This window comes from Melanotaenia boesemani, chromosome 7, assembly GCF_017639745.1.
Source record: "Melanotaenia boesemani isolate fMelBoe1 chromosome 7, fMelBoe1.pri, whole genome shotgun sequence".
Lineage (NCBI taxonomy): Eukaryota > Metazoa > Chordata > Actinopteri > Atheriniformes > Melanotaeniidae > Melanotaenia > Melanotaenia boesemani.
In genome coordinates, this window is record NC_055688.1 from 16,556,038 (window position 1) to 16,576,905 (window position 20,868).

Here is a 20,868-nt window from a genome sequence, read left to right on the forward strand (position 1 = left end):
AGAAACCAATGATCTTTGTCTGTATTGTTGATAAATGTGATGAAATCAATTTTATTTTTTCTCTCTTGTCTGTTTTTGCTTGTCTGTTATCCCCCTTTTTTTACTGACCTGGCAGCACAGTGAGGTAGGCACTTCTAAAGCTGTAGCCCATAGTATTGGCTCCCAGGCAGATATACATGCCGGCATCTTCCTCCTTGGCTCTGGTTATTAGCAGCTTGTTGAGGTAGGAACCGTCTGGTCGCGACCAAACCTCTCCTGTAGGCAGCACCACAAAGCGATGGTCTCCAACCTTCGAATAAATCCACAGAAAGTTATGAAATTATTTAGTCTAAAAGTAAACGGCCTCAGAGGCATTCAGTAGAAGGTATCTGTACCTCTATGGTGGAGTTGAATTTGTTCTCATCACCAGGTTCAACTCTTTTGAGCCACTGAATGACCGGCTTGACGTCACTGCGGACTTTACACTGGAAAGATGTGGTTCCTCCGTAGTCCACAGTGGTGTTGACTGGGTGAGTACCGGTAAGGATGGGTTTAGAATTGGTACGCTCTGAGGCAAGATACACAAAATAGACAAACATGCAGAAACATCTGTTAGACGCTATGTCTTTATTGCTTTTTCTAAGTCCTTTAGCATGAAGCTGAACTGCATGAAATTTGGTGGAAAATATACAAAGAAAGAACAGAATTACAATTTGAAACTATGTATTTAACAAAACATTATCTCTCTTTATTGAAGTTAATATAGATTTTTTTAAAACTTTCAAAACTTGTTATGTACATTCTGCATGTATCTGCTAAATACTGCTACCTGTGATGAAATGCAATGAAGAGACAGTCAAAGCTAATTCAGCTACCGTGCAAAAACAAAGATAGAAAAAAATAGAAAAATTTGCTTTCTAAGTGTCAAATCTCAAAATTCTTTTAGTTCAAGCTTTCATTTAACTGTACTGAAATAGCTCCAGCTTCAGTTTTGTAAATTTTTTTCCCTCCTATAGTTGAACTGGACTGACAGCTGATTGAATCTCGACTGATAGAGAAAATGTCACACTTGACATGAGCAACCATCAGTTTGATTTACTTCCTTTTTATATGTGTGTGTGTGTGTGTGGAAAAGTGTGAGTATGTAATTGTCCTTCAGGAAACATTACAGCTGTAGTTTAATGTAGAGCAGATGTGGTGAGTGAAGCGAGCGTCAAGAGAGCTAGTTTGAGCCTCTCAACAGAGCAGTTACATTCAGTTCAGGGTGCACACACACACACACACACATGCATTCACGCACACACCCACACACATACAAATTCAAGCTTAACTCTCCACCATTAAATCATCTAGCCTAACAACAGCTCATTCAGCCTGCAAACACAAGCTATTGCATCAACACCCACCCATATCTCATCACAACACACATTCTGCTCTTCACATTAAAATGGAACCTTTTCCATACGAAAACTGCAGCTGGCTCAACGTCCGAACCAAAAATTCTGCACATTCCTGCTCACTTGAATGATGTTTACTGACAACACTGGAGGTGCTCAATAAATGCCATTGGAAGAAGGCTTTTAAAGGCTTTTAAAGCTATTTTAAACTTCTATTCCTGCCACAACTCATAATGAATTTGCAGAATGTGATTAAAATTAACTTTGCTACTAACAATGATAACTAAAAGACATGAAAGTGATAGGAGATTTACTTCATTACTACAGATAGAGCCATTTATCATACAGTGCAGCCAACGGCCTAAAAATCTGGTGTCATCTTCCTGTCCTTTCCACTCTTTCTGGCTTAAGATTACTTACCTACAAATGGTCAAATAGCTAAAACATTATGGTGTTTTTGACTGTATGATCTTAGATGTTCTGTATAATCAGTGCTTTGTAAGCCAAAATGAAAACAAACTCAGCTACTTAGTCACAAAGAACTCTGAGTAAAACACTTAAACACATAACATGTCATGCATAATGTAAATTATTGTTTGGGTGGAAGGAATTATTTTTGTTATATACCAGTTAGAAAGCTAAACAACTCATTTGGCCTTTTTTTTTACATGTGGTAAATGATGCTACATTACAGAATACATCAACTTCACATGAATAGTGACTTGACTGAATACCAGATGAATCAAAACATGAAAGTAAACATAGATATAAAACAAGCCCATTACAATAAATCTAAGTTTTGGTTAAAGTAACCTCAACAGCTGTACTCTTGCCATCATGTCAGAGTGTGTAACATGCAGCTGTACTGTAGATACTGTTTCATAGATAATAAGTCAGACTGGCTATCTTGAAGAACGCAGCATATTAGGGAGTGAAAATTAAACATAACAAAGTTTGATGGGTCTTATACATTATGAGTTTCCAGGTTAAAAACAACAAATCATGAAGGAGCTGGTGGCAGTTTTATCATATCTAGAGAAAATGGAAGTGTTAGCTTGTATGATAAAATTATCTTTACATTTTCCTTTTTAATCTGACTGATGTAAAAGTCCCTGATGTCACACAAATATGTAAACATAATTAATGTATTAAAAATTTCCTTGTACAACATGGATCAGCACATTTGAGAATTCAATTAACCAATAGCTACATAAGTGCATCTGTCAGGTGACTCACGTATGACTTCCACTTTGTAGGTGGCATTGATCTCTCCTGCTCTGTTGGACACGTGGCAGGTGTACCTCCCACTGTGCTCAGGCGTTAAGTTCTTCAGACTCAGAGTCCACTTTTTCTTCTTGCCGTCCCCTCCTGGTCCTCCATCCTCATCTACCAGCGGCCTACTGTCCTTCAGCCAGACGATGTCAGGGCGAGGGTTACCGCTTGCCATGCACTTCAGGCGTACAGAGCTGCCCACTGGACGTGCAATGACACGTTTCCGCATCTTTGCTGGCTGTGTGAAACGTGGGCGAACTGTAGTTGGAAAGAAGGTTGAAAAAATAACAGTGAGAGCAAGGTTTACTCAGTCTGGAGTCACAGCAGATAAAAATGTCTCTCAAAAATACAAGTGAAATTAGGTAGATACCCTTATTCTGTCTCAGTCTGTGGCAGATTGGAAAAAAAAGGAACAGAGTTAATTGTAGAAGTAAACGGTTTATGGAGCAGGTTTATATTTACAAGCAGTCTTTTGTTCTTCAGAGCAGAAGACGACGAACAGATTGGGAAAAATAGCGGAATTCACTGAAAATTCCTAAATGACAGTTTTATTAGACATAAAGAGAAATCAGCGTCATATTATCTGAGAAGACTGTGACATGGAAAGAGGGTTCAGAGATGTTTAAGCCCTCTTGAGTTAATAAGAAAAGCATCTTTTAAAATATTAATTTCCACTAAAATGCTTTTAAAAACTCCTTATAATCACACACATCTTTACAAACTGAACAATCACGTTAATTAAAATCTAAATCTAATATTTTGTGTTTGAACCCTTGTTCATACATGCCGACATCTGCAGCAATTGCTGTGATTGTAAATTAATTTCCTGCCCCACAGTCATCCCTGCTGTGTAATCTTCCATTATACAACATGAAATCAGTTTCTTTGAAGTTAATTATAATCTGCATCAACACACAAACCCAGGATTTGTGTTTCAGGTTTATGTCAGACTAACACATGATTCCACAAAACATGCATACAAAGAAAAGTGGAATAAGAAACTAGTTGAATAATCTATGGACTAATCATGAGACTAAAGTGAGACATTTGTTGCAGTGCTATGAGCGTCAGGAAGGCTGAAGTCATCGCTGCAGGCAGTGCCAAGTATTCACTGTTGTGCTGTAACAACATATGGCTGCGCGCCTCTTGGTATATACAAACTAATTTGCCGTAATAAACCCTAATTGTTTTGTTTGAGTAAAAATTCTGAATCACTTCCTCTTCTCCCTGACGCAAAAGACTTACTCACAAACATATGCACAAGACCACGCCCCAGATTCTGCATTTTCCACTGATCCAGCATCTATTGAGCCTGGTTTTCACTCCTTACTTCTGCCCTTGAAGAACACCTATGCTACATCTTGAATCAAGAATCCATGGAAGCTGGTTGTTGAAATTAGAAAGTCACTAGCAAACTAAATAAAATCACTTTGAATAATATCCAGCTTGTATCTCAGTCTGACATCAGACACCCATGCATGCAAAGACTTTCTTTACAAGCAGAAAATGGCCTGTTAACCCCGTACACCCATCACTTGCGTGACTTAACTTCATCTAGTCCTTCAGATTAACATATTCCTCCTTCATAAAATATATAATGTGGAGCACTAACCTACACTAATCTAAACTCAGGAGCATATTTAAACACAGATAAATAACAAGACAACAATCAGTGAAAACAGATCAAAGAGATAGAATATATCCAGCAGGGAGGAAGGAAAGGAAATCATTCACAAGAGCGCTTGATTTTATAGCCCCCATGTTCCAACCACAGCAGATAGCCATCAGCCGGGGCCGATAAATCAGCGTGAAACTACTGCAGTTGCATCTCTTTCTTTAGACACAGTTATTATTCCAGCTCTGGGTAAACAAATAGGGAGAAGAGTTATGTGACGGCTTTGTGCTGCTTAAATTGGGAGATTTCAGTACAGCTGCATTACTCAGTGGAATATAGCTCTCTGTCGACAGGCCTGAAGCTGGGCAGGATGACAAAACAAACATACCGGAAAGGCTTTTAAGTCTCGCCTTTGTGCCCTCTGAGTCTGAGAAAAGCTACTGGACTACAGCTGAATTGCGACCAGACAGGCTCAATAGATCTAGCAGAGAGCAAAGAAAGAGTCATGGTTTAATGTTGGACTCTTGATGATTGCATGCCTTGAGCTGATGTAGTAGCTTAGGCTAAACTTAATTGCGAAGACAAGGAAAAAGATAAGGCTAAGCAGGAAAGACTCCAAGAACCCAATACATAAAAGTGTCATTTAACTGAGCTGATTCATACACTCAATCATATTAAATCATATTAAAATATGAAAACATGGTGAAAGAGCGAGTGCAGTTCGAACTGAGGCTGCTGAAAAAAAAGACAGGCAAAACTTGGAAGTGATGGCAGAAATATTGAGAACAAAGAGAGAAATCGACTGAGTTAAAACAATAAAAAGTTAAGGTAAAAGAGAGGGCACACAAGCAGAAAGAAAGAAAAACACTCACAGAGGAAAAGGTGGAGCTGAGAGAGTGGTGATAGAAAGAGAGAAAGAAAAGGGGAGAAGGTGAGAGCCAGAGCGAGCTAAAGGGCAGGCTTGTTCTGGGTCTCAGGGGCCACTTCAACGCCACACTTCACAGTGTAAAAATACTGCTGACCCTCTGACTGACGCCTTTGATCAGGCAGTGTGCCAAAGAGGGAGTGTGAAGGAGAGACTTGTGAAAGCTTGTGAAATACAGCATGGATTTTAGACACCAAGATGGCAGAGATTTTTGCTACTCGGCTAATTTTAATTTATCTTAACATGAGTTGTTTTGTTGATAACTGTGTATACATTAAAGATTTTAGTCAGAATTCAGACACTGGTTTGAAGTTTAATTTAGTTAATTTCAAGCTGAGATTGAAACATTTGATACTAGTTCTATGGCTATGGAATAGATAAAAAAAGTTTAGGAGGTGTAAGATGCTGTCATGTAACAGTCAAGATGGCCACTTCAAATACTGTAAATGCTGGCTCAAAGGATTCCCAGTGAAAAATAAACGGTCAGTAATGTAAAAAAAATCATAATGATCAAATTCTTGTACAAGAATTGAGCCTTTATTGATCCATGTAGCTGCTCATTGATGGTTGGCGCTCCTCTCAATCTAATTCCCTGTGAACACTGGTTTCAGACTTTTTAGTTTAATTTTTTTAAAACTAGGTAACACTAATATTCCCCACAGGATGCTGGGACACAACATTTTTTAAGTTTAAACATCTGTTTGGTGTTTTCAATGAACTCATCTCAGTTGGTTTTCTAAACTGTCAGGACTATCACCACTGAAAACCAGAGTGAAGAATTCCTAACAATAGTAGATGCATCTGAAACTAATGCTGAAACCTTTGAGCAGCTCAGAGATCACTAGGGCCCAGCCGATTAATCGGCAGGCCGATTTAATCAGCTGATATTAGCCCTTTTCAAAATGGCCAATATCGGCCGTTGTTTTGCGATTATACGCTGATTCATTCTTGCTTTCCCATAAAACAGGAAATGTTAAGTGATGGAGTCTGCAGAATGATGTCCTTGCAGCGTTTGTCCACTAAATGGAGCTCTGACTTCATTCAATCCCACAGCCATCCCCCGTCTTTTCAACAGAGATAGCTAGTAGCTAGCCAGGTTACATTAAAGCAATGGGCTGAGTGGAGCTTGCCGACAGGTAAGTTTATAATAATGTTGTGAAGTTAATGACTCAGCATGTCTCCAGTTTTCGTTTTACTCAGTTTGCCATGTGTAATGACGAGTGACGCGTACTTCATTGTGTCGGTCAGTTTTTTTTATTTACGCTGCATTGCTAAAGTTGTGCTAAATTAGCTTAAGGCGCTACCCGTTGTAATGTTTTGGCTAACTGCTGTAGGCGGAACTCTTATTTTGAAGTTTAAAGCACCGAAACAGGATGTGCATGTAAAATGTTAAAAAAAAGCAGTAGTTGCACATCAAGAGCATGCAATAAAGAACAGGCTGATGTTGGCAGTTCACACATATCGTGTGGTTAAGTTATTCCTAAAAACGGCCAGTCATATTTCCCGTCTATGTTAGCAATAACGTCGCTGTTTTTATCCTGACCCTAGCATAAAATTAGATAAGTAGCCAGTAACTGCAGAAACAACGCAAGTGTACAAAATATCTGAGACCGTTCATCACTCCGTCAGCTGCAGGCTGAGGTGTATTTTTGGAGAGATGTGAATGCAGAGGGGAGGAGGTTTATTCACTGCAGCACAGAAAACTTAACATTATTAATATTACAGTCTGTATTCAGCCACCATCATGTTTCCCTTAGTATTACTTTGTCAGAAAATACTAACATGACAGGCTGTAATAGTGACACACTATTTGTTACAATTAGTGCCAGACCATTTGTGACCATTATAAATAAAATACAACTCTATTAAAGGTGACATATTTTTGACATTTGAGAAAAGCATATCTGTTTTTTTATTTTGGTTCATATATGTACAGACAATGTAATTTAACATTAAAGAGCATCAGAAGACTGCATAAATAATGTTTTGCTAACTTCACTCATGTTGGTTATATAAGGCATACACCTTATATATTTTTCTACCTGTACTTTAACCTACTTCTAATTTGCATCAGCAAGAAGTACAAAACAAGATATATTTAACTAACTCATCCTTCATTTATACAATTCATTCATAGATTGACTTTTTTTTAAGGTTATATATTTTAATTTTCCAGTTATTTAAAGCTTTGTTGCATGTTTTTGGAAATTCATCTGTTTCAAAGTGGTGGTGTAAGCGTTAATGAACCAAAAATTAGGTTAATTTATTCATTATATATTTTTTTAAAAATTGGCCGATTAATCTGTAATTTGAAAATGTTTCAGTCAAATATGGGAATATGGTAATATGGGAATATCGGCCTCAAAAAATCCATATTGGTCGGGCCCTAGAGATCACTGCACAAAACCTGAACAATAGTGACTCCGGTTTAATCCTGTCCTTGTGGGGATTTTCTTAGCTGAAAAACAGGCTTATTTAGTGAAAAAATTACAATCGATTACAATCAACTGTGATGTCACTATTTCACACAAACCTTTTTTTCAAGGTTCAAAATATCAAATATTAAACCTTTAACTTAACATAAAACAAAGCAAGAGAAAACACCATATCACATACCACAGCAATTTAATAACTTTTTTAAAGGGGGTAAAACCTAAAATCACAAAAGAGGTGGATATTAATATTTCTTGTCTGACGTGTAGAACAAAGATTATAAAATGAAAGAAATAAAACAATGCATGTCTTTTACTTTTTTATTCATGGCGGAAACTGCCGTGCAAGGCGCTAACCACGACCCATCAATTTGGGGGTTCGGGGTCTTGCCCAAGGACACCCCGACATGAACTCGACTTGGCCGAGGATCGAACCACTCGACCTTGCTGAGCCACGCCGCCTCCAATTATAATAAGTTGTGCAGTTTGGTGTATTGCAGTGAGCTCTAACATTACTCATTTGAATAAATATAGAAAAAAGTTGTTAACATATAAATTAAAAAGGTAATACTACACAGCCTTACTCTGTACTTAAAAAAAAAACTCATGCATAAGCATAGGAGAAAATGACCGAACTCACAAACAATAAGTTGGTAAATAAAAGCCGAATGCTGCCAAATTCCGTCTGTCTATGTGCGGCAAACTCTCTCTAGCAGAAATGAGTATGCAAAGGGACATTTTGCTCATACAGCATATGCAACATGTAGGTGCTGCATGGTTAAAAAAATTTACATAAGGTACATGAATGCTCAAAATATACAAGTAGTTATCATTACTGGGAAGGAGATCTTTCTTTCTTGACATAATTGCTTTTTGACAGTTATAGTAGAGAAGAAAAGGAGGAAAAATAGAGAAAGTGTTTGATACAAGGCTAAACAACAAGCAAAGGTTAAGTAATGTGACAGGGAGGTCCAGGGAGACTTGGGATGGAGGGAAAGGAAGGAATGTGTCCCACCAAATCACACCTTACACAAATAGACCCCTCTCCACTCTGTCAGACCCAATTACTAACACAAACAGCCACCCTGGTGGTGTGTTTGTGCACATTTGTGTCTGTGTGATCACATACCTTCACCTTCTGTCCGACAGCTTGCTTAGTACTTAGTACTTTCTAATTTTTCTACTGTACATTTTTAAGTACTATCTCAGATATTTCATGTATCACACCACGCATTACTCACATTCATGTTTCTGGTCAGGCAGTAATGAGATTATGACAAGAAGAAAAAGAAGTGAGTAGTTACCCAGCTTCCCAGCCAACTCGGGGGTGTGTTCAGAGTCACCAGTGGCTGCACCTGTTCCACCTCTTGAACTGGAGTCATCTGGTCAGAGAAAGACAGGAAGCATCATTAGTGAACGGATAAGTGAGACTAAAAAACTAAATGTTTTGTTAGACTAAACAACAAGTGTTAAATAAGTTATACATTAAATTGTTATGAACTGATTACAATAAAGATCACTTAAAAATAGCACGAAGCTTATTAAGTGGGAAGCTAGAAAGGTGTTTCTGTTTTCCATCAGCATGTCATAGTTGTTTTACATGATGCAGCTAATCGAGCGTGCAGCCATAAGGTATGATTATTTGTTTAGTATAAATTCAAGATATCTTAGATAATGCCAAATCTCAGCTGCAGTAACTGTGGGTAAACTGGGGTTAAGAAAGCAGACTGATGGGAAGACAAATGGCACAAAGTATAAATGCTGTAATACAAGTAATACAAGTATAAATGCCGTCATTCCTGGTTAAACCAGAAAAGAGGATGATAAATAATACAAAGTACAAATACAAGATTGTTGCTGAAAATTTCTAATGATGAAAGGAATATATTAAAAGAAACTACCCTGCCTTTAGTCCTCAAATTGTAACTCTTAAAAAACGCTAGAAGACATTATCGGAGGAAGAAAAGAAAAGAAAGAGAGAAAGAACAGATCAGGAGTCAAGATAAGACTGTCTGTTGCTGGCTGGAAAGATCTCACAGTACAGGTAGGATGCAAAATGGATGTCGGATTAATCAACGATGGGGGGAGGGGAGGGGGGGTGTCAATGGAAAAACTGCAAAAGTTCAGTAGTGCGTCTTTAAATAATAAATTCCTGATTCAGGCTTCTGAAAACAACAATCCCAAATTTGGACCTCAGACTTCTTCTCTTCTATCTTTTTAAAATATTTTTATATAGTATGTTTAATCACACTCTGTAACATCATATTGCATTCATGGGGCTGTATCTGGTTCCCTCCCTCAGCATGTCCTCCCACATTGATTATCAAAAAAGATATGAACATCTGTGTGGACATTTATGTCAAGAAACACTTCAAGATGGAACCAATGTAACGGAGGGGCTCTTTATAAGATTAGTGGGGAGTAGGGAGGGTTTATACAGGCTAATATCAGGTCTGTCATAATACATGTGGGGATGGGGGGGTTGAGGGGTGGAGGTACGCGGTTAACTTGGCTTGAACCTAAACTTCAAGCAAAACCTGATGGTAGTTATGGAGGAAAAGAAAAAGGAATCATACACCCTTGGACCACCTGTATGAGCTAGGAAGATGTGTGTGTGTAGTTGTAAATGGATCTGTTTATCATGCATGTTGGCACATAAAAATGATTTTTGGGGAATTTTAGAAGACCACCTATGAGGGAGTAGTGTTTAATGCAGCGCCAAATGTCTTGGAAGTATCACTATTTGGATGATGGAATAAAAGGCACATCTGAAATGCAAATACGTGGCATGACCTGCATCCTACGGACCGGTATTAATAGCATCCTGGCAGCCACGTGGTGCAGGCCATGTTTGAGTGTGATATGAATTCTTGTATGGGTGTGTCGCTGCATGTGTCTTGGCATTATTCAACTAAATGGTAACTTGAGGTGCCAGTATTCCAGTCAAACCGCACTCCCCATTCCCTCTGTCACACTCCCCCTTCATCCCTCCCTCTTGCCACATGCACGGCGAGTTCTGAGAAAGGGCAGTGCTTTTGAAGCCCAGCGGTGTGGGGGTCTGATCTGAAGGGGGAACATGGTTTAGCACTCTTAGCAGAAAGAAGACCCTTCCCCCTGCCTCATGTAAGACTGTAAACTTACTTGGCTAACTCCCTGCAGACAAACTCCACTCATGCATTGCAACCATACAGTGCATTCAACATATTTACATATGGTCACAAATTAAAATAAATCCATTAAGTTATAAGTTGCAAAAGATCTCTCACCATAATATATGACATTTTTGGAAACATACATAATCAGATAATTCTTATTTATCATCTGCATTCTCCAAACCTTGGCTACATTTACATCCATGCCAGTACTGAATTTTTGGAGTATCCTAATCATCATTCACTCATTTCATTTATTTTACTTAAAGACACCTGAGAAGACCCTCTGGTTCAGGATCTGATTGTGACTACTAATGCTGATGTAAATGAGGTGGGTTTAAACAACAAAAAGCAGAACTACAATTTCTTAACCTGTATGGTAGACATTACTCTGCATGCACATCAAAAGTAAAAATGTAAGAGAAAGTACGCTTATCAAGAGAGAAAAGGCAACATGAATAAAGCTTGTGTAAACATCAAACAGACTGAGTGAAAAGTTGGAACAAGCTGATACCGTTAGACAGAAAAGTTAATGCCAAGTGATTCTGGGGGAACCAAAAGGGGAAAAATGGATGTTAAGGAGTTTTTATTCTCCTGAAACCATTTACAGTAAGAAAAGTGGAGTTAAACAAATCCCGAAGGTTACACAGAGTGTGAAACTTAAACAGATGCATCTACTTGTTTTATGTTAGTCTCTTTTAATATTGCAGGGTTTATGTTTTTTTTATTATTATTTTATCTGATCTGTTAAATACTTACCTGTGAGTTACATGAGGATGTGTAATACATGGTGTAGAATATGAATATTTTTATAGTTAAAGATCTAAACAAGAATATGAATAGATAAGGATAAACATGGTAGACCTGGGGGTCCTGAGCAACTTAAGCTTTTTCCCCCTCTATTTTGAGTATGTGGTCCTTGAATACAAAACTTTTGGAAATCTCAGGCCAGGGTAAAGATATTTAAAAAAAAAAAGGATTATCAGGAGCTACGTCAGATTTTATGTTATCTCTGTGGGTTGACATCACATTATGCTCCACCTTCACCTGTCTACACGGCTTTGAGAGACACCAACAGATAAAACTTGTGCTTACTTATTTACAGTACATTATTTCATCTTTGCACATAAATGTACAATTAACTGACGTATACCTTGAGGAACAGGCATTAAAAGGAACCATGAAGGACATCATGCATGACAGCAAATGCCTTTGGATTGTCAACATAGTTGTTTGGAGAGAAATTATATACCGGGTGTGTTTTGTGTTACTTTATGGATGGTTCTTGCATTAATCTGTTCTTTTGACCATGTTTAAAACTGTAATTGTAGAAATATTTGAATGCCTTGAGGGATGCAACACCAGTCGGTCGGATTGTGTTTTTACTCTCTGCATGATATATTTAATGGACAGGTGGGTCCCTGTTAAATGTGTCTGCTTCTCTCTTGTGAATAAAACACCCTCAACATAGATTGTGACCCCTCCTGTCATCAAGACACACAAGCAACACTGTTTACCTTGCAGCTGCTGTAAACAATATTCAGAATTTACAACAGTGGTTGGACCAACAATGGTTGGATACAGTGAGCTTACTCAAAGATGATGCATGACATGTCCTTGTATTATGAGCTTTTGTCAAAACTACAAAACTAAATTACACAAAGGTCAATGAGCTCTGATTGGAGGCAAAAACTATTTCTTTTTTATCCACGCTTGAATTTTAAAGATAAAAAAAGGAACTAAATTTCTAAATTTCCAACTATCCAATGACTGCACTGCAGCAGAAGTGTAAAGGCGAAGAAGTGTGGCATCCTTTTGAAATGTTTAAAATGTAGAAACTCTTTGATCCAGGAATAAGTGCATTATTTCTGGAATTAGCCTAGCTCTGGAGATCAAGAGTTAATCTCTGAATATAAACAAACGATGCTGTTCAAAGGACCAGCTGACTCCTTCATTATCACCTTGTAGCTAAAGGAGGGAGCTTTTGTCTAAAGAGGTTCAAAGATCATCAATGTAGTTGGTAATCATTACAGATGTACTTTTGGGCAACCAAGAATTGAGCTATAGAAATGCCTTGCTGTGCATACAATTTTTAAAAGTGACAAAACTCTGAAACTTATTGTAATTTTATGAGTTAAACTCTAAATGTATGTTTCAGTGCCTGCAGCCAACTTTCAGTCTTCAGAAAACGTTGCCAGCAGCACCAGTTATTGAACTTTGGGGTCAAAGTTAACATTTTGCTTTTTGTTCCAAGTGAACACACACACTGTAGAAAACATATTCCCTCCTTCTTTCAGCTGTTTTTGATAAACAAAATGTTTTCTTTTGATCTTGTTCCACCTGCTAATGTTCAGCCAAATGCTCTGCAAACTCCCATGATCACACACATACAAACATGCACATAAACCCAAAAAAGAAAGATAATCACACACGGTCATACATGCATGCTGCAGCCCATATACCGCATTTAAACCGTATATCAATATCCTATTGGTAAAAACCAACAATAAACCTGGATGCCATTTATACGCTGAGAATAAACAAAGTAGACCTGTGGCTCCTGAGCATCTGAATCTAGCTTAGTTATATTGTGTCCTACTCAAAAGAATTCAGTCTCTCTCCTCAGTCTAATACTTTCCTTCTTTCTCTTCTCCAAGTTTTGCTTCTTTTCCCCATTTGCCTGATCGTAATCTACATGAGGGGAAATGGCTCAACGGTGTGCTACATTTCACACATTTACTGCCTGGGTACCCCCGTGTGAGTGAGCGTGTTTGTGTAACCTCTTCTTGTATTTGCTGTCAGGGCTGCAGAGAAAATGCAGCCATTGCACATGAGCACACTCAGAAATATGAGTCCCAACAGTCTAGTGAGTGTGTGTCTGTGCGTGTGTTCGTATCTAAGAGTGTGTCCGGAGGCCTATGTTTTCCTAAAGGGTCATGTCCTCCCAGGTTTTAATATAGAGACATTTGATATGTAGACAGAACCTCAGAGTTTGCATGCTTTAAAGCCGAAGTGGGTGTACATGAAGTTTCTGTCAGCTTCTGCTGACCGCCGGTTGTTGCAGCATCTGGGCCAAAACCAGCAGTCCTGATGGGAGTTTGTGTATCTGACAAACCTTGTAAACCACTGTTAGTTCCCTTAAATTAGTTATGGTTACAGATTCAGGATTTGCACAGACACAGCTTGCCTCACACACCATATTTTTCTTTTGAAAATTCAGATACACCACAAGTTTTACATAACGCAGTAAGAGAAGGCTTTGCTTAATCAAATGTTTATGCTTAGACAATTTCATTGTAATCTAACCACACTGGATGTTGCATAAGTGATCAAAAACACAGAAATACAATGTTACAATATTGTCCAGATTCAACTAAATTTGATTTTAAAAATGGTGTGAATAGAACTGAATCAGAATATTGGACCAGTATAAAATTCAAAACATTAGGTTATTGCATTTAATGAATACTGCAAACACATTGTGAATATCTTACAAGGACATCTATAGGTTGGAGTTTGTTTTATAAAAAAAAAAAAAAACAGTAACAAACACATTCATATAGGCAGAACACAAAGTAAAAATGTTTCTTTGTAAATACAGAATATATTTTGCTTATGCAAAATATTTCTGCTTATGCTTATGCATTATTCATTTGAAAGAATTTTTTTAACCCATATATATATATATATATATATATATATATATATATATATATATATATATATATATATATATATATATATATATAGTATGCAATATATACTCACTCCTTTTGGACTTTCTTCTGAGATGCTGCCGAGCATGCAACAAAGTCTACAGCTACACAGATACCAGTGTGTCTGGCACTTTGAAATGAATTGCTTTTTTTAACTAAAAAAATCTGTACTTGCATCACTCCATCATGATGAAGATCTTACAGTTGTAGCCTTCAGACCAAGAACACAAGATGAATAGTTCCACGAAATTCCAGCACAAAGAGTTTGCAAAGCTCTAAATCTTTTCAAGAGTCGGCTTTTGTAGAAAACTTGGATCAAAGAGTGAAACTACTAATAAATACACTTAGTTGTCCAGACAATTAACTTGAAAAACCCCATTTTGCAGCATTGTTCTGTTGGAATCAATTCTCCTCAACAGTATTCCACTGAAACAACCAGAAGAATAAACACCATCTGCCCTTTGGCAGCTGTTTGGCCTGTCACTACACCGACCTCCTACCGAAACACACAGCCTTTTTACCCCCATCAGCTCAACAATACCAGGAAACAATGAAACCAGATTTTATGTGGTTTGATCTTGTGTTAGAAGCCTATTATTTTGGGTGATGGAATTAAAAAAAGATATTAGAAGCTTTTGAAACTGAAAGGATACAGAGAGAAACATCCAAGTTTTCCCTCCTTTGTTTTGTTTTTCTTACATAAAGTATTACACCACAGTAGTCCTGCTCTGTGACCTTGTGTTTAAAACTTATGTTTCTCTCCAGCAAAGGCCATTAAAGGAATATTTATATAGATTTCATTGCAGCATGTTGCAACTTTACAAACAGTGTCATAGTAGTAAGTGGTTAGATTTATATGGTGCAGCTCTACATAATAAAAGTGTTATGGCAGATTGTGGAAACTTTTCCTGCAGTTTAGGTTTTGTTCCTGTAATTAGCAGCCGATGTTGTTTAATTTAGGCGTAAAGTGTAATGGACAACACATACTACTGGGAAATTAATGATCACAGACATGGACTCAGTCTAACATTCAACCATCATTTAATATTTACCAAAAATGATAAGGTTTTCAATTAAGTTTCCATATAAAATTATTAGTTTTGTGCTCAAAATATAACTTAGATACCTTGACAAGAGCTTAAAATCTGAATCTAAAGGAACAACTTGGAGAATTTCCTTTAGCTCTCTTGGAATGAGTCAGCAATGACTGCAGTTACGTGCACAGTTGAGTTGAGGTAGGGTTTAAGTTCAACTTGGCCATTTAACTGGACCAACAGTATACAAGCAATCCAACATTGTGAAGCTGCATGAGAAAACACTGAAGTCAGTCTGCTGTTTCTAAGTTTGTGTAGGAGCTAATCGCACACATAAGTACACCTAAGTTCACTGCACAGATGCTGTCTGTAAGGTTCATGAATGGTGATTTTGTCAGATGACCCTACTGTTATAAAATGGTCTGGAAATGGGATTGTAGCTGTAGAAATATCTGTTTGTGCTTTACCATTTTTACAAACAGATGCAAAACAAGCTTGTGTGGCAAACAGAGGCCCATTTGAGTCTAGTTAAGAATATAAATGTAGGAGCTATACCCCAGTTTTGTCTGGACTAAGTAAACTTTTTGTCCCCCCCCCCACCAAGTGCCATGTAACCTGTTGACTAATACTGATCATGCTAACTTGTTTCAGCTTTTAAAATGTAACAATTTGCTGCTAAATATCTTTTATTGACTAAGTGATGATTAATTTATCATGTCAGTTTTCTATTTAATATCTGGGGTGTTTAGCTACTTAATATATATGAAAATAAATGTTCTCCATCTTTAAATTTGACATATTCTCCAGTAAAAAAAACAATAAAAATGTGTGTTACTGCACATAAGTGTCTCCACACGTGTACATACTCTACCGACTTACTGTCCATGCACACACACACACACACGTCACTGTGATTTACCCTCTTGCTTGTGGAGAGGCTGTCCAGCCTTATGGAAATCATTATCAGTTGCGCTGCTACATAGACCTCCATTAACAGCATGAGAGAGAGATGCTGAAAGAGGCAGCGACAGAGAAAAAGAGCGAACACGAGGGGAACTGACTGACTTTTTGAAGAGGTCAAGAGGCAGCAGGAGAGTGATAAAAAGACACAGTTGGCTTGAAAAAAGTGACAGTACAGAGAGAGAGATTTATTAACTGGAACCACAGAGCAGACAATCACACACTACAGTTAGCTGCTGCTCTCTGAGTGACAGCATGTCTCACAAAATAGATTAACTGCTTATACGTGTAAAATCAAAGTATTTAGCGGTGAGTTTGACACAATGACATTTTCTAAAATTAGTTAAATAACTTCATCACATTCAGATGTAAAAACCGCACAATTTCTGCGTTAGAAATCATCACCTCTGCTTGGCAGAATATCAGTGATCATCACCATTTATCATCATACAGACACACATAGAAACACAAACACCTGACTGTCGTCAGTTCCAGCCACAACCACCCGCTGGCCTCCTTGAAGCATGCCAAGAAAACAACACGCTTTTTTACGAGCAAAACTTTACGATGCTATTTACAAATGCAATTACATGATGTGCTCTTCTGGGCTCAGACTTACTGAAATATGATGAACATACGTTAACGTTCTACAGGAAATCGCTTCCAGCTTTCTGACTTGTTTGGTGCAAACGTGGATTTTGGAGAAAATTGCACACACTTACATAAGCAATGATTTCATGCAGCAATCTGGGCATGTGATTGCTTATTTTACATTTCTAAAGGCATGTTTAAGGAAGCTTTCTTTACAAATAAAATTTGTTAAGTTCATTTTTTCTGTTATTCTATGCTGTTATGAGCAACTTTATGCAACACAAAACGGTGCATAGAGATGAAGGATATTTTGTAAGTAACATATCTCAACTCTCTAGGGTTTTGAGAACAAGAACAACTTTAGAAATTACTTAATCATTCTATAATCTTAAAAGTTGTTAAATGTAATCTCAGATGACCAGCAGCTCAAGATATATTACATTTATTTATTTATAGGAAAAATGAGCATACCTTCACTACTTCCATAGGATATAAGAGGATAAGCACAAGCAGATGCTGATAATTAAATGTACTTGATTAATTGATCATCATCTGTAAAGGTTTTGGCAGTTTGCTGAGGGAGAAAGACAGTAACAACTCTCTTTCTCTCTTAGCAAACAATGGCCATTTTCAAACAATTTGGAGGTTTTCATTCTACAGTGAGAAAAAATATTCCAAAAGTGGAAAACATTCAATACAGATACCAGTCTTTCCAGAAATGGATGTTCAAGCAAAGTCAGACTACATAATGCTCAGAGAAAGTGCTTGAGTATGCATTTGCTTGATTTGAAGAGCTAGTAAGGACCCGATTTTTATTATGATTATCATCCTGTTCTTATTCATAAAACTATACGACTGCAAGAAAGTCCACTTTGACTGTGGAATGGAAAAATGGGAAAATGCAAAAAACAATTAGACATTAACTGTTATTTAAACTATTACAACAGTTACAGTGAGTAATTTTTATTTCTTTAGTTTGTCGGTACTTTCATTCATGTTAATGTATGTTTCAAATAAAAAAAAGATAAGCAGGAATTCAATGAGAAACCTGCCTGATCATCAGTATGAATGCTGACTGCTCACAGCTTAAAGTTCTTCATACAGCAGCATTACGCCTGCTTTTATAACCTTGTGCCCAGCTGGTCCAACTCTGTAAGATCTGCATACTGCTGCAGAGAAAGCCAGTTGTATATATATTTTTAAGCTCGATTGGAGATACTGAACATATTAGGTGTATCGGAACTGTAATCCTAAGCTCTCCACCTTCTCTGTCTGTATTTTCCCCCCCGAGCAGAAGTAAACACTGACTGTGCAAAAGTGCATTAGTTTCTGTAGTGGAGTCAAACACACATTTGTTTCACTTGCAGACTAAACAAAAACTGTTTAGAGGAAAACCTTTTTTTAAAGCAAGCATTATGATAGAAGTAGAGCTAGAGAAATAAAGAGTAAAGAAACACAGCTATGAATGTGTGTGAAACTGTGTGTGTGCCTTACTCAGAGCAGAGCTCTGTATTTCCTGAAACTGAGCGGTACCGTGGTTTGATCTCACGCCATGAATGAGCTCCACACACTAATTACAGCCACCTGTGTGCATGTGTGTGTACGTGTGTGTGTGTGTGTTAGGCACGAGGGAGGAGAGCGACTGTACGGCCATGAATAAAAGCAACCTGCTGTTTCCACTCTGCACATACACTTATGCACACATTTTTTAGGAAAGAAATAGTGTACCATTCTTCTCCGTAAATGTATGTATGTGCATGTCTGCTCTTTATCAGGTCTGTTATTTTCATTTCGGCTGCATCTCACAGCCAAAACCAAGAAGCAACTTGTCTGAATCAGTATGTGCAGCTGTCAATCACTACAGCCAAGAACACACTAAAGTCCAAATGTGCAAAAAGAAAAAAAAATGACTGGGCAGAAACACATAAAGGAAGGCTCACACATGATATCTAAACCACTCCACGGCACCTTTCTCTGAAACTGTTTTTGCTTTAACCAATATGATGAAAATCAATTTTTCTTGTTCAAAGCAAATGCTATTAAAATATGTAGCCTCCATGTTCTGAAGAACATACAAGGTAACATGACTATTTAACTTTATAAGGATAAAAATATATGCATGTGCGTCAAATTTGTGGATAAAACGGGTTTTCTTTATCATGTTTCCAATTATGCACACAGAGTAGTCTTGTTGCACAAATAGGTGGCTTTATGGTAAAAGATTGACATGGTCACATGGTTTTCTGATGCGTCATCTTTGAACAATGTAACAGTATGAAGGACAGGCAGTCATCTCAGTGCTGAATGACATAAAAAATGCCACTAAGAAGGAAAAGGCCTCAGTATACCTATTTCCTCATCTTCAATCGGCCAGTAACTAATTTAAGCTTGAGAGCAATGTTTGGATTAAACTTCTCAGCAATAAAATTTTGTTCCAAGAAATAAAACCCATCACCCTACAGCCTGAAACTTTTATAGATCCACTAAACATCTGTCTTATAAAATACAGCCTGCTCTGTTCTAACTGTTCAGCTTTCTCCTCTCAATTCATTCAAACTAACTTTTTAAAATGTCTTGTTAATGCTGTCATCGAGGATGTGTTAGAAGAACAAAACAGTAGCATAAACTAATGCCTTGAGATGGACTGGTGACCTGTCCAGGGTGTACCCTGCCTCTCGCCTGCTAATTGCTGGGATAGGCTCCAGATTCTCCACGACTCTGAATTAGACGAGGCAGTACAGAAAATAAAAGAAGAAAGAAACTAATGCCTCTATTCAACAAACTACACTGAAAAGTACATTACAAGTTTATCTGCTAATGGTAAATTAAACTGTAGTCGTATCTGACTTTTACTGGAGCCTGACTTAACTAAAAAAAAAACTTTATTGCACTCTGAATATATCAACAGATTTTAAGTGAACACTTTCACTACTAGATGCATCAAAATCCAACTGTTACACTACTTTTTTTTTTTTTATTTGTCATGTAAGCAAGTCTCAACGTGGAACTCATGGACTTATCGCCTGACTTTATCCACTGGACACACGTGTGTTGTTCTCCCTGCAAATCTACAGGAAAGCAATCTTCCATAATAAAAACAACTACTGTTCCATGTTACCTGCAGCTCTCCGTGTCTGCATCTGCAACAGAGTGCAAACAGGCCATTATTTAACATATAAACCTCGACACCTCTACAGCAAGGACAGTCGATACGCTTTTCAGTCAATGACAAATCAGGATTTTCGATGCTTAATAATAATCTGTATCCAACATAATCATAAACTAAATCGCAACCAGGTAAAGCATATTTTCTCCTAAACAAAACAAAACAGAGAAGAATAAAATAAAAAGGAAACCTGCTTTTTCTTCTTCTTCTTCAGTGTTGGTTAAAGAAGAAGCATGCAGAGATTCATATGGAGTTCCACATTTCTTTCTATGCTGCAATAAAGCTGTTTTTATACAGAAAACAGAAAAAGCCTCTAGTCATTAGTTGATTGATGGACACACTACATGCTACTGACAGCGTTAATGACCACATTTTTTAATTTTCCCTTTGTAAAATGCTAGAATGATCACATTTAAAGGTAAACTATTCTACATGAAAAGGTCCAGGCTGTGGAACAAAATGGATTTACAAATGAGTCAATGAGGCAAACTGAGTGACGTCTGTGATGTGACTGCAGGTTTATGGGCAAAGTAATCAGCAATCAGCCAAAATAAGTAAAACAATATTAAGCATCTGCAGTTCACCGGATGCTCACACACAGTGAGCAGCCTAGGGGATATCAGAACTCG

General features: G+C 37.5%; 1 protein-coding gene across 1 annotated transcript in view; it reads right to left on the reverse strand.

Annotated features, from left to right (window-relative positions):
- fgfrl1a (fibroblast growth factor receptor like 1a) overlaps positions 1-20,868 on the reverse strand; it is a 75,396-nt gene that overhangs the window by 4,431 nt on the left and 50,097 nt on the right. Inside the window, exons 4-7 of the mRNA XM_041990292.1 lie at positions 8,925-9,002; positions 2,613-2,906; positions 375-547; positions 109-289 (exon numbers count right to left, since the gene is read on the reverse strand). Coding sequence (XP_041846226.1) covers positions 109-289; positions 375-547; positions 2,613-2,906; positions 8,925-9,002 — 726 coding nt within the window. The remainder of the gene's footprint in view (positions 1-108; positions 290-374; positions 548-2,612; positions 2,907-8,924; positions 9,003-20,868) is intronic.